The 14,405-nt window shown below is 37.9% G+C and overlaps 1 protein-coding gene across 1 annotated transcript in view; it reads right to left on the bottom strand.

The window, feature by feature from the left end:
- Positions 1–11,980: 11,980 nt before the first annotated feature.
- The window catches only part of LOC108725490 (proline-rich nuclear receptor coactivator 2), a 2,966-nt gene continuing 541 nt past the window's right edge, over positions 11,981–14,405 (bottom strand). The window contains exon 2 of the mRNA XM_018452531.1: positions 11,981–13,240. Within this exon, the coding sequence (XP_018308033.1) occupies positions 12,676–13,158 (483 nt within the window). The 5' untranslated portion in view covers positions 13,159–13,240 and the 3' untranslated portion in view covers positions 11,981–12,675. The remainder of the gene's footprint in view (positions 13,241–14,405) is intronic.

Genomic DNA, 14,405 nt, shown 5'->3' with positions numbered 1-14,405 from the left:
TGTCCCATTAAAGCAGACCAGAGTTCGAAAAACAATGCTCAGTACAAAGTATAAATTTACGGACGAACGAATAAGAAAAACGCAAAGAAATGGGAGGGTTGTGTGCTCGAACGAGGGGCGGGGGAAGGAACACGTGCACAGAAAAAGATAATTTCTTCATCTTGTCGCAAAATTCTACGATATCGCAATGGCGTTGCCAATTTAATTTTGAGAAACCGCATCTACATATCTGATGTTTCTCATCTAATGCTGTAGCACGAGATCCTTATAATCTCGATTCCATGATCGAAAATGTACGAATCTGGCGTTAATCGATTAAAAGAAACACGTTGTTTTCTGGATTCGCATTTTTTGTAAATACATTTTTAAATATACATTTTTTAAATACACTTATCACTTTTTTTTTATGGAATCATATATGATAAATACGAACTTAAAATTAATGTTTGGACAATTAATATTTGTTGTTTTTGAACATTTTATATAATTTCTATAAATAAATATAAATCTCCATAAATAAATATAAACTTTTTATAAAATGTATTCATGTAATACTATTGATTTTTCCCATATGTTTGACGGCAATAGCCTTTTAGAATAATCTCAATAAATGATCGGTCAATCTTCAGCAAGTGATTAGATAATTTACCGACGCATTATTTTACATACTTAATGTAACATAATGACAAAGGAAAAATCTTAAGAGTATAATATTATAATCATAATCATTATAATATTATCTTAAAAATTAAAAACTCTCTTGCTGCAGATTGCAACCTTTATGATCAGTTCAAATCTTTTTAAAGCTATAACTCTTAAAATTGTGACTTAAAAGTTACATATATGTACATATCTTTTAAGTCTCATTGGTTCAATTTATACATTTCGTTTTCGATTATACAATTTCTTTCATAAACAAAAAAAATCATCCGAGTTAACGGATAATTCTTTTTTTTGGGGGGGGGGGGACAATTCGAGACAACGCCTCCCTTCTTACAGGTTCGCAATCAATCGCGTGAGATCTTCCTCGTCAATGATTGGATCCCAACATGCGGATATCTCCCCTCTGAGAAATTGCAAGAGAAAAAGGGGAATCTCTTACGCATTTATTTATCAAACAGGGAAAGTCGCTTTCACACACATGTCGTTTTACTCGCGCTACTTGTAACGGCGATCGATCGACGTCCTACATCACGAATTTGTGGGCGCGAGTGCAAAAACAATTCTGATCCAAAGCAATGTTTTTCCGGCGATCTGTCGAACGGCGCTCATGCGCTATTTTTCCAAACGTCATTAACTATGATTACGTATTCGTCGCAAGTCTCCGTAAAGCCGGAACTGCATTTCTTCATTTATCAAGAGATAAAGGCCAATACGAGCCGAACGCGGATGATAACGCGTGAAGAATTATCTTTGACGAAATACGCATGTGTTGTCCTTCATTTCGGAACTATCACTGATCAATTTAAAAAATCGACAGATCGTGGCAGGAAAAACGTGTCCTTGGAAGAGGAAGCTCTTCTGCTCGTACACATTCACACATTCTCTTCTTCTGTACGCATGTATATATATTTCTATATATATTTCGTATTCTTTTTCACTTTCAATCTCTCTTTCTCACTCGCTCGATCCAGGCTTATTTTGGCACACACACGCATTCTGCCACACTCGCCACTCATATACGCACATTCATTGTCTGGAAATATACTAAACTATATATACGTGTATATATATATCAAGGTACATGGTCTCGATTCGCTCAAATAGTCAATGCGTTCTCTCGCCGTACTTGGCGGACAATTCTCCTCGTTTTCGGTGGCGCATTCGCCACGATGCGAGCGACGGGGAGCATCTTCCATGTTTCAAGTAGAGAAAGATTCTTCAATAAGTCTGGACACGAACCGCAGTTTTGTGTATATATATATATATGTTTTAACAAAAATCTGCAAGAGAGAAAGACATACATTTACTATTTCTTTCTCTTTCTGTTTTATCTTTTTCTTATCTATTTCTCTTTCTTCCTCTCTCCCAAGAATTGTTAAAACATAGCGGACCAATTAAAAGTGATTTTCTCAAGTCCAGCCTCTTATTAAAGGGTCTCTAGTTTCAAGGAGAGGCAACTTTCCTCTGTCGCGAAGCCCACGAATCGCGTAAAATTAATCCTCTCCCCTGACGGGTCTCTCGCATCGTCGCATCGCGCTGCTCCGTTTTACCGTGTTCACACGCGGTGGCGGGAGGAAAGATAAAAAGAATACATATATCGTATATATTGTCACGTCGACGGGTCTTCCCCGTCGATCCCCCGGACGCGGAGGACGCGCGCGCAATGCTTTAGCAAGCGGCGAACAGCTCCTCCCTCCCGCCACAAACGTGCCGATAAGCGTGTCACCGGCCGCTTATAAACGAATTACTTAGCCCCTCGAGATGTCTTTTAATTAATCGAACGATTTCTAATTCACCGGCTTTGACGCACGGGCATGCGTAAACGACCGGAAGCGACCGCGGCGCTCCAGTAACCCGTCATGAGAACGAAAGATTGAATGCTTTCCATTTATGCTCGTTTCTACCTAACAGTACCAATATAGTTTAATTTTAATCTTAGTTCAAGATGACTTAATCTTCATCTCTTTTTAAGAATTAAAAGATGAGGAGTAAATCGAAGCGAGATTAAAGTTAATCACTGGTAGAAACTGGACATTGGTGACACAAACGTCGTTCTATCTTTCTTTGTATTTCACGAGTATCAAAGACAGAACGATATCTGTGTCAATTACAAAGACAGAACAATATTTGATGTCACCAAATGAAAGCACCCATCAATGACACTGTCGTTAAAAGTTGTAGAGTCTGACGGGTTCGAAAACGAATATGTCGTAAACGCCAATTCGCAATTCTACGTCTTGTGTGACATTTTTAGCTTGCCCTCCGGAATGATTCCGGATGCTGCGGATGCGCCGCGTCGCGTTCGCGCGTTTACGCGACCCTCAGAAGAATCGTGTCCGCGAGGTGAAAAACTCGCGGAACGATTGAGATCGAAGTTTGTGCCTCGAATTATGTTCCTTTGTTCTCCGTAACAACGAAGCTTAAAAACTAATTAAAAAAAAAAAAGAAGGAAAGGAGATTTTAACGTCGAGCAAGACGGTGAGCGATACGAAAGAGGCACAGGCGTAATTTAGCGTCGAATGCGATAACGGCAAGAATTTGTGGAGAGAAGAAAAAGAAGATTGAAGGAATGTATAATACAACAATGCTGTCATCGCCGAGGAATGAATCGATCGAGTAACAATCGCGGAGAAAAAGAAAAACGGAAATCTTGGGCCGTTTTTCGCCTTTTTGAAGCTGCGGATCGTTCGTAATGTTTGGACCATGAGTGCTTCAGTATGTATAAACAATGCTCTCTCATTCTCTTTCTTTTCCCTCTCTCTCTCTCCCTCTCTCTCCTCCTCCTCCTCTTTTTCTCTTCTCTTTTCCTTCGTTTCGCTCTGTCAACTCTTAATCCTAAATTTAAGGCTTATTTAATTAATCGACACAGTGTTTTCGTGTGGCTGTGTGTTTGTGTCCCTGTGCTCGGTATGATAAGACGTGAGCGTGTACGCGAGTCTCGTACAGTGACGGAAGGGTTGGTTTTCAGATCTCTCGCAGATCGCTACTCGAGGTCCACTCTTCTCGTTAACGGTAAACAAGAAACGGGAAATCCACGAGCCGCGACACCGCGAGACACCGCGACAACTCTGATTCGGAACACGTTGGTTTCGTTCACGATGAGCTTCAATATCTCCGCTCTTGTGCTCAAATAGCCCGCATTGTTCTCTCCTCCGATGGTGGAGATTCGCGAAATTTTTCAAAGTTACCTTGATTCCTGCGTGCAGTAAGCTTTCGATGATAAATGAGAATGGACTCGGTATCATTGTGACAAACGATCTGTTCATTCCACTCTTCGTAAAAAACAATTCTTTAGCAGATAATGCGAAATAAATTAGAAAAAAATTACTTTTACGTCACGCGATGCTAAATGTTCGTTCCTATGTCTGCAAAATTTTCCTTAAAAAGCGTACACTCCACTAAACAGATAAAAGATACGTTAAAAAAGGCGATTTACTCTTTCCTACATGAAAATGTTATCATTTGCTAAAAAGCTGTATAATGCGTTCTAATCCATTCGCGAAGGATCATCGAGAGTTAAGTCCGTTTATCTCAAACACTTCGATGTTTGCTGCTCGAAGAGGAAACAAGTTTCCTCAGAAAGTTCACGAAGGAGCCTAATTTAAAATTAAAACGATCAACTCCGTTTCGACGGATTTTCCACGAAAGTTCCAAAGCGACTCCCTTCATCTTAAAACTATATACTTTTGTAAGAAGTATTTGTACGAAAAGTTTCGGAGAGAAACTTCTGTAAGAAGCACCGTGAAATTTCAACTGCGTTTCCCCTTACTACTATTACTACTACTATATACTACTACTACTACTGCTACTACTACTTCTACTACTACTGCTTGCTCCACCATGACCGAGAAACGAAATATCACCTATTTCTTTAATGGCGTTTTAATAGAATACGAGCGAGAGATAAGACATAGCTATAAAACCTGTTTGTTTCAGCTAAAATTCATGCATAGTTTATCTCTTTCTTTCCTTTATGTTGAAGAAAAAAAGATAAACTGTGCAAAAAGTTCAGTTAAGAAGCACAGGTATGTAATCAACTGAATTGGTAATCTTTCAAACATGAAAGCGACGATATAGCAAGATATGCACACACACACACACACACACACCACACACACGCACGCACGCACAGCTATTAGAAATTTATATTATAATCTCGTATATATGCTTAAACGACGAATGTGCGATTTTGAATTCACCACGAAATAGAACGAAAATTTCATTATTCCCAGAAAACAAAATTCACAAATCAATTATTGATAATAATTTCGCATTTTTGTCGAAAAAATAATTATCGAAAAAAAAAATGACTAGTTAGTAAAATGTTTCGTTTGAGACGAAATCTGATTTTTGTAAATAAGATTTCGCATTTATTGTACATGTATTGCCACGAAAAAATATTGCAAGCTTGTCAAGAAATTAATTACGAAACGACCAAGCGCAGTCTCTTCGATTTTGCGCCAAGGGTCTCGCTTAATCCGTGACAGCAATGTGGTAAATATCAACCGCTGGAGAATATTGCGGAGAAATGTCACGTATCGATGAAATATCCGGACCACATGATCGGTCTTATCGATTCCCGTGTCGCGACAAGTGTAGCGCGAGCATGTTTGCGGAACTCGTCATAAAAGCGACTCTATATACTGTTTGTCTTCATGATATAGTCAACCTCGGAAGTCTGGCCTGGCCTTATTATTAATTAAGCCCGAGCCTATTGCGATTTTGTACGTTACAATATCACAATTGAATGTTGATCGATAAATGGGTCGTTCCGCGTCTATCGAATTTTCCTCATACGAAAGAAACTCGTGACCTTCGCGTTTCTAACCCGGGGCTTTTCTCAGGGATCACACACAATGACCGCTCGATCGTTTTTTTTTTCGCTTTTTTCCCTTTCTTTTCCGCGATGAACTAAAACTAGGTACATATTATGAAATTATTCGAAATGAATTCCGATCGGAATTATTCCGTTTTCCCTAGAAAACACAATAGAAATCTAGGGAATAATCGAATCTGATTTGTTCCACGAGAGATGTCCTAGTCTAAGGACGCGTTCAAACTCCCACCCGATTGCTCCCTAAATCATGTTATCCTTAGGTCTGTCTGTTTTTTATTCCTGCACTCTCTGAACTGGTGAACACGGTGCAATAAGCTGAAGTAAAACAAATATACGTTTCACTTCAACTTATTGCACCGTGTGCACCAATTCAGAGAGTGCAGAAATAAAAGAAACAGATCTCTCGTTTAACATTCAGAACAATAAGGATACCTGGGGGAGGTATTTTGAACATAGCCTGATGTGGTTCTAGAGAGGGCACGTCAAAACGTTTGAACTCCTAAAACATAGGTACTTACTGCTTATTCAGAAATGAAGTACCAAGATTACAAAGTAGATCAAGTCTAGTTTCGAAAAAATTTGTATCAAGTATTCAGAGAGTTTGCATAGACAGTCTTAGACGCCTCGTTTTTCATAATCCAAGAGAACGATAAACTGTGGAAGGATCTTCTACAATTTTGATTTGCTTTGGTTTTATTCCCCCTGTTTGAACTTTTGACCCTCTTAAACGGGTCACGGTATCCACGCGATAAATATATGTATTCGACTTCTTCGGGGGGGTAGAAGTCACATTTTTATTCACTTTTAATATTAGGCCTTAAAGCCTTTGTACTTTTCGCTACAGGCTTTAAACCTTTTTACTAAACAGCCTGATTAATTCGTTACACATTGGAACAATAAGTAAAGACACAGATGGAGTGATCTTCGTAAATGGAGCGAACAAATTCTTCCTTAATAATTATCAACGCGGTGAACCACGTGAGGCACGAATGGAATCAAATCCGCACATCCGATTGTGAATCCACGGATCAAGCACGGAACTACCCGACGTCTCGTCTGCGATTAACTATTACCTCGCATTGGTCATGTATTTTTTTTTATTACGCCACTTGAAAATTGTTTTACTCTGAACGGAACTCGCGTAGCTTGATCTGTCCACTTTGTATTCTCAGCACTTCACATCGATCCGTCAAAAATCGATTTACGTCCTTCCGGGACGACCTAACTGCGCGTCGGTACGTTACAAACTACGATTATTATCAGCTATATTTGTATGTGTGTTTTATAGTCACGATATGACGAATCGTGTTAAAGCCATGAGATGAAAACGTTCGGGTCCTTTACGATCTACTTTCTTTATCTTTTCTTTTTCTACCTTTCCTCTCCTCGAATCTCGGAGCGCGTCCCCATACTGGTTTATATCAACTATCGAACCGTCAAAAATTTACATTTATTAATATCAAAGCGTAAAGAATACAGATATTGTATCCTCCTTTCTCTTTCTCTCGTAGGAGGAAGGGAGAGCAACAGTAAGAGAGAAAATGCAAAACAGCGTTTCTCTCCTCCTCTCCCTCCCTTTTCGCTCGTTTTATCTACCGTAATGTTTCTCTTTATCCATCTAAACATCATTATCTTCATCATTACTTATCATACCTAAACTAATTTATGGTTTTTCTCTATAGTTTTTTAAATCTTATATCTTATATCATATATAATATATGCGCGTATGTATGTGTGTGTATCCGTATACATACATTGAGAAACCTATTTGATCGAATCAAACAAAATTTTTTGGTTTGATTTTGTTCATTGAATTAGTAATATTTGTATTAACAAGAAATTATGTTATGAGAAACAAGTAAAATGTTACAATAACTAATTTTTTGATTGCATAGATCTGTTTGTTTCAGCAAAATTTCATAGTAGTGTCAATAGTAATGACAATTATTCAGTCATCACTATAGTTGTTTTGTTGTAATAATCAAAGAATTTGTTTCCCCATATCCAAACAAAAGATTTAGATGATTCAATCAAATTGTTTCATTCAATTAAATGGTTTCTCAATGTATGTACGTATATAGATATATGTACTTTATATCAATTAGTGTTATCAATTAAAAGTTAATACTATTGAGTCATCATCACAGCTAATTTCCCATCGACTCTTTGTTAAATGATTGATTTTCTGTCATTCGTGGCCTTTCCTCCTCCATTTCCTCATTTTCTCTCTCTCTCCTCCCCCTTCTTTCCCTCTCTCTCATCTTTCGCGTATTCTTTTCTATCTATCGATAAGAAAAAAATCGAGTCTGGCGCTCATTATCGTCCTCCGAAAATCCCGATTACACGTGGCTCTCAATACGAATATTCAATTTTTTTTAGTAACGCGCTCCTGGAATCTTAAGGAACAGGACGAGAACGTTTGTACCGTTCAACCCGCGATCAAACTTTACGGAAGATATTTTTCTTCCCCTTGTCGAAGTTACAATTTTCACGTTCACGCAGCTGATATTTACACATTGTTATTCTAGCGCGAGCGTCTTCGCGACAACAGATACACACGTTTCCATTTGCTCCGTATATCCTTCTGTCTCCCTTTCTTTCACCGGACGGCAGTGTTTAATTCGTTTCTCTTCTCGCCCCAAAGATCTACCGAGAATTCTGAGACCATGACGATATATCCGACCCTGAATCCGTCAAGATCGAAAGTCAAGATCTCTCTTTCCAATCGCGCGTTGACTTAGCTATCGTGACTGGCTCGAAGACTCTTACACACATTCTACAATAACCTACTATTTAAGCTTTTTAAGAAATTGACAAGTCACAATCGAAAGACTAATCGACTATGAGTCTATCGACTATCAGTCCATTTTTATGACTTAAGACTTAAGGAGCACAGACTTTTGCATAAAGCATGAAAACATCAACCAGTCTTTTATTTTGTAGAAAGGAAATAAAGGACTTTGATTCATTTTCTTCTGCATTATGCGTTATGCAAGACTCTGTATTTTTGCCCTTAAAGCTTAGGTAACAGCTTATTGTAAAAAGCCTATACGATCAAACGGATTGCGATATCTCGAGATATCGTTATGCCTTTTCAAAATTATTCATGGAAACAACTTGCCTGCTTCTACAATCGCTATTGTTCGCGAGAACTGTTTACGGAAAAAGCGTCTACGAAAAGCAACAATCAACATATATAAAAGATAAATGCTTTCACAAAAAAAAAAAAAAAAAAATAACAGCACAAATTTTATATATGGCGTTTAAAATAATGCAATACGCTTCGTTGTAAAGCAATGCAAAAAATATACAAACAACGCGGTAGACAATTCCATATGATTCTGTCCAAGGAGCTGATTTGTCCGTTGCAAATCAAGTTGGAAGCTATGCAAATAAGTGCATACGCGGATATGTATTAGGATCGTTCCAATCCAATCGAAAGTTTACGTATTAGATTAACAAGCTCCCAGCTTGACAGTTTCGATAATTAGTCCGTCAAATTTTTGTTCAATTCAGATTGTATAATACGTACACATTTTATATATATATGTATATATATATATGCATATCATTTGAAGTGTTATGAACTCGTAATGTTACTCCAAATCCAAAACCGCTTCCTTAAAGGTCCATGTTTATATAATACCAACATACGCAATCCAACGTTTTCAAAAGGCGGCTTTGGGACACAATCGCAAGTTGATCAACAACACGTGGAACAATACTAGAATGATATCTTGGCCTCCAAGACATTAATCGGTATCGTTCAGTGTGTTGTTGTCCAGCTCACGAAAGAATAAAAAAAAGAATCGAAAAATAAAACAAAAGAAAAGGCAATGTAATGCAAAACAGATTTGCACTCATTCTACTCTATAATTTAATCGTTTCAGCTCTTTGTACGGTCACGTAGAATTAAATTCCGACGCGATCATTTCGTTCTCCTTCATCGATTCTCGTGTTAAGACACGTGCACGGATTCGTTATCGCCGCGAACGGCGAGCAAATTAAATTTCGAATGTGAAAGCACGTATATCGATTCTGTAAAAAATGAAAAAGAAAAAACTATGCTGTGACGATTCGTAATTCTTGCGAATGTAAACCGAGCTGCGAGGGCAAACGGAAAACGAGTTGCCAAACTCTCTCCGCATATGTTAATCCCAGGATTATCGATTTCCTCTCTCGAGTCCGGTCGCGCACGATGTTAAAGATGAAAAAAAAAAATGAAAGGGAAACGTCTCGCGCACGTTCGATCAATTTACATCCGATAAACATCTATTGTCTCTCCGTGTAGAAACATATCTTCCTTCGACAATTTTCGACGTCATATGTAGATCAAATCAGCCGATCGTTACTTCAACGCACGATCGTGTGTTAGATACCGTTCGAGGATTTTTCATCTTACAAAACTATAAATACGAAGCGAGCAATCGAAAAAATCGAAATCGCGCGTTTTGATATCGGTCTCTGTCGATTTTGCGTTTTTCTACTCATTCACGCTCATCCCACATTCACACCCGTCTCGTAAACTTATTCTTATCTAAGACTAATCGTCTACCGAAGAAAGCAATTTGACGTAAGAAGAGAAAATAGGTGGACATAAATGTTGCAAAAGGATTATTGCATGTTCATCAGAAAACTTAAAAAAAAAACTAAAAAAAAATAAACATTAATTAAAATACTACGTCAAAGAATTTTGCTCAGTCTGTGGCATGAAATAATTTTGCTTACAAAATAAGAAAAAAAAATAAGAAATAAAGGTAACACACAAATTTTAAAGTTTGCAAATCTAAATCTAAACTGACGAAATCACACTATCGATTTGATTGCGCAATGTCAAATCGATTGTATTCTCCACACTATTATATCATTAAGGCCTTAGCTTACTACTACCATTGTTATTTATTTACCCTTAAATATTATTATCATTATCATATTATATATTAAGTCCGTTTACTGTGTCCAGTATATAGATAGAAGTGTGGTGCGAGTTTGATATGACAATTGCGCCCGTAAAGCATTGTAAACAACGAAAAAGTTCAGACTACCCTTCTTCCTATACCTGTTAGCACAAAAAACGATCTCAAGAAACTCACACGAAGGACAACTCTTCAAGGACGGGTTAAGTTAACGTTCTGTTACCGTTAACGGCTGCTCCTGCTTTTAATCTACTTATTAATCTCGGTCCCTTAGGGACGCAGCCGCATATTACCCTTTAAATGTCGTTATCCTGTCTCTTACCGTTACGGCTACACTGAAAAAAAGATTGGTTGCTGCAGCAAATTAGATGGCAAAATATGGCATAGCATTTTTAATTGGCTGCAACAGCCAATTTTTGGTTGCGTTAGTCTATTCGCAATGTCAGTATAGGATTTCGATTGGCTAACGCAACCAAAAATTGGCTATTGCAGCCAATTAAAAATGCTATGCCATATTTTACCATTTAATTTGTTGCAGCAACCAATCTTTTTTTTCAGTGTACGATTGCGTTCTAAGAAGAAACAATCGGTGTTAGTTAAATCATGACAGTCACGACGCTAATGTTCTTTTCCCTCTTAAAAGTCTTTGTCCTCGATATCCGCGTCTAAATGAAGCATTAGAATAGTTAGTACTTGAATTTTTCAAATGTAACAACAGTCATCGCGACGCTCAACGAGCATAGATTGAAATATGAATCGAGACAAGAAAGATTATAAATTAGTGACCACTTCGTTTGCAACGAAAAAACCTGTCAAATTTTCTCTCTTTCTTTCTCTATCTTTGTGTTATTGTAAAAATAAATCTTAAATTTACATTACATGCAATTAATTAGTAATTTTGTTGAAACATGTCGAAAATCGAGAGCACGAGAAAAGTGGTCGAAATGTGAATTTTCCGCAAATACATTATGATGATCATCATGATGCATTTGCGAAGCGAACAAAGCATTCGTTCGATCCTCGCCTCTCTTTCAAATTTCTCCTGATCCCCTTCCTTCTTATTATGTCGGTCACGTTCAATTAACCCACTCGCGTAACACGCACTAAGAAACTCAAAACCTTATACATCTATCTCACGTAAAGAGTAACTATTGGCAGAGAGTAGCAGAATAGCAAGAAAATAAAAATATTTCCAACAAAAAAAATGAAAAAGAAAAGTAAACGGAAATTAAGAAAAAAAAAGCTGCCTGAAATAAACCTCTTATACGAAGCCATTGTTTTTTTACAATCCGTAATACCAAAATGATAAAGCTCGCGAAAGAAACTATTAATAAAGAAGTATACTGATAACGATCATTAGTCGGGCGGCTATTAAATAGTTGCTTGTCCAGCATCTCCGTGCTATGGATCTTTGTCTCTAGTGTCGACGATTAGAGCACGAGGGGATAATAAAAACGTGTATTCGAACACCGGGTGTCTCGAGAACGGCATAAAGCGCGAGCTTTCAAAAGTCGCTTTGGAAAAAGCGGTCACGAAAAAAATCATCGGACGCTTGTTCTCTTTCTTTTTTTTCAACGCGTCGATATTGAAGTCCATCGTTCGACAAAAAAATCGCGAAGCGTTACGCTTCGCTCGTCCGCGCTTGTCGTCTCGTCAGACTGAGGATGTACTCTTTTCTCTCTGTGTGTGTGTCGGATGTTATAGATAATATATATATGTATGTACGTGGGGCTCTCTCCTTGTGTTCCTTTTTGTAAGTTTAGCGGTATACGATAATCTAAAATACAGTATTACTTACATTTTGTCACAATGGTGGCGCGTGATGGGAGTTCCAGAACGCATATATATACATATATAATGTATCTCTCGCGCGCACACATCGATCGCGGCATCGGGACGCACCGATGCATCGCGTCGTCAGCCCTCCCCCCCCGCGGTGCATAGTTTATATACGATTTGAAGTTTGTATGCTGGATGTATCTTAAGAGTAAAGAACGGATTACGGGTATCCACTCGCGCGATAAAATCGAAAACCCGTGTGTATATGAACCGCACACGGTGTCACCATCATCGTCGTCATCATAATCTTCACATTTTTCCTCATCATCGTCGGTATCATCGTCTCTCTTATTCTCGCAGTCTTTTCGGCCGATGATTTTATCGACGATAATTCCCTACTGTACCTGATTCTTCCAGAGCTGTTGACGGTCGCCGCTTCTCCCCTCGCGCGTTGTTGGTATATACGTTGGTTTTTGGGTATCAGGCCTGGACGTTCAGCACTATACGCAATTGCCTCGTGTGTTCGCTTACGCTGTCTGATTGGCCGCAGCTGTCCATCAATCTGCTCGTCCAATGACTTGGCGGCTTGGGCACGCTCGCGGGCGACGGTGTTTCCGAGAACTTGGCGCCCGCGTAGAAGTTATTGGTCGGGCTGCTGCTCGGACTGCGCTGCTCGCAACGTTGTTGTTGCTGTGGTGTATGCTGCTGTTGCTGCTGTTGTTGCTGCTGCTGCTGCTGTTGTGGCGAGTTTCTCGCGCTTTTGGACGACGGGCTGTACGGGCTGCAGCTCTGCCGTCCATCTTTAGCATTTCTGACTGTATGGCGGCCGTTCTTGTATAGGAACGGCGACGATTTACTGTTGGAACGATTATGATGGTGGTTGTGCTGGTACTGATACCCGACCTTCGGCGAGGCCTGCCGATCCACCTTGGCGTTATCTAACTTGGGCGCGGAGTTCGTCATGGCTCGGATGTTTTGTCTATCTATCTATTTCTCTCTGTTTCACTTTTCTAATATCTCCTCGTTATTCAGCCAACTCGTTGGCCTGCAACACAAAGCGGACATGCTTTCACTTCTTCTTTTTCCTAAAAATATCGTAACATTAATTTGTATTTAAAGTACTATTTTTCAAGGAAAAAGAGGACAATAACATTATCTCTGCTACAAAGCTACACTGAAAAAAAGACTGGCTGCTGCAGCAAATTAGATGGTAAAATATAGCATAGCATTTTTAATTAACTGCAGCAGCCAATTTTTGTTTGCAGCAGTCAATTTTTGGTTACATTAGCCTATCCGCAATGTCAGTATAGGATTTCGATAGGCTAACGCAACCAAAAATTGACTGTTGCAACCAATTAAAAATGCTATGCCATATTCAGCCAATCTTTTCTTTCAGTGTAGTTAAATACTTATTGTTAAGAATACTTTAGCAAATTATTAAAAATTTTTCATCTCTTCCGTAAAAATTTCATTTAATTAACTAATCTTTCTTTAGTCAAAATGCTGGAAGTTATACAGGTAAAAAAATGTTATGTATAGAGATTTCGCTGAAATTTATCTATGATGAATTATCATAGATAAAAACAAAATCTCATTAATATACTGGTTATGTTATATCGATCACTGTTTGCACTACATAAAATAAAATAGTTCCCTATATTAAGCATCATTTATTCCTACAATGAATATTCAAAAGAACATGCATCTGTGTGCATGAACAATATTTGAATTTGTAATATTATATTTACATAACAAGTTAGAGATACAAAATTCCTCGATAGTTTACACAGTTTTTTATCTTATCGTGAGAGAAGATAAATGAATATTTCTTTAAATATTCAAATATAATAAGACCAAGTTTATGCTAAAATTCTATCTTTATAAATCTTTGTAAATACCTTCACATAACGATAGAATGTTAGCACGCTGAAAAGCATATATTTGCAACATCTAAAAACAGACTCTGGCTATAATACAAATTGGCTTCATACACACCAACGAGCAGACGTGAGACGCTCAATAAGAGTCAATTCTATACTTTCTACCATACTTTCACCATCAAATACCTTTTTCAGAAGACAGAATTGTTTGCGACACAATAAAAAAGTCATTCAGTTCTTAATTCATTAACTAAAGGAATAAATATATTATGTATATATTAATGTATATTTAAAAAAAAACTGAAAAATATAAATAAAATATTTAAGAAA

This window comes from Mycetomoellerius zeteki, unplaced genomic scaffold (genome assembly GCF_001594055.1).
Source record: "Mycetomoellerius zeteki isolate Tzet28-1 unplaced genomic scaffold, Tzet1.0 scaffold35, whole genome shotgun sequence".
In the NCBI taxonomy this organism is placed as follows: Eukaryota; Metazoa; Arthropoda; class Insecta; order Hymenoptera; family Formicidae; genus Mycetomoellerius; species Mycetomoellerius zeteki.
The sequence above is the reverse complement of the archived record's forward strand: the minus strand, read 5'-3'. Positions and strand labels throughout refer to the sequence as shown.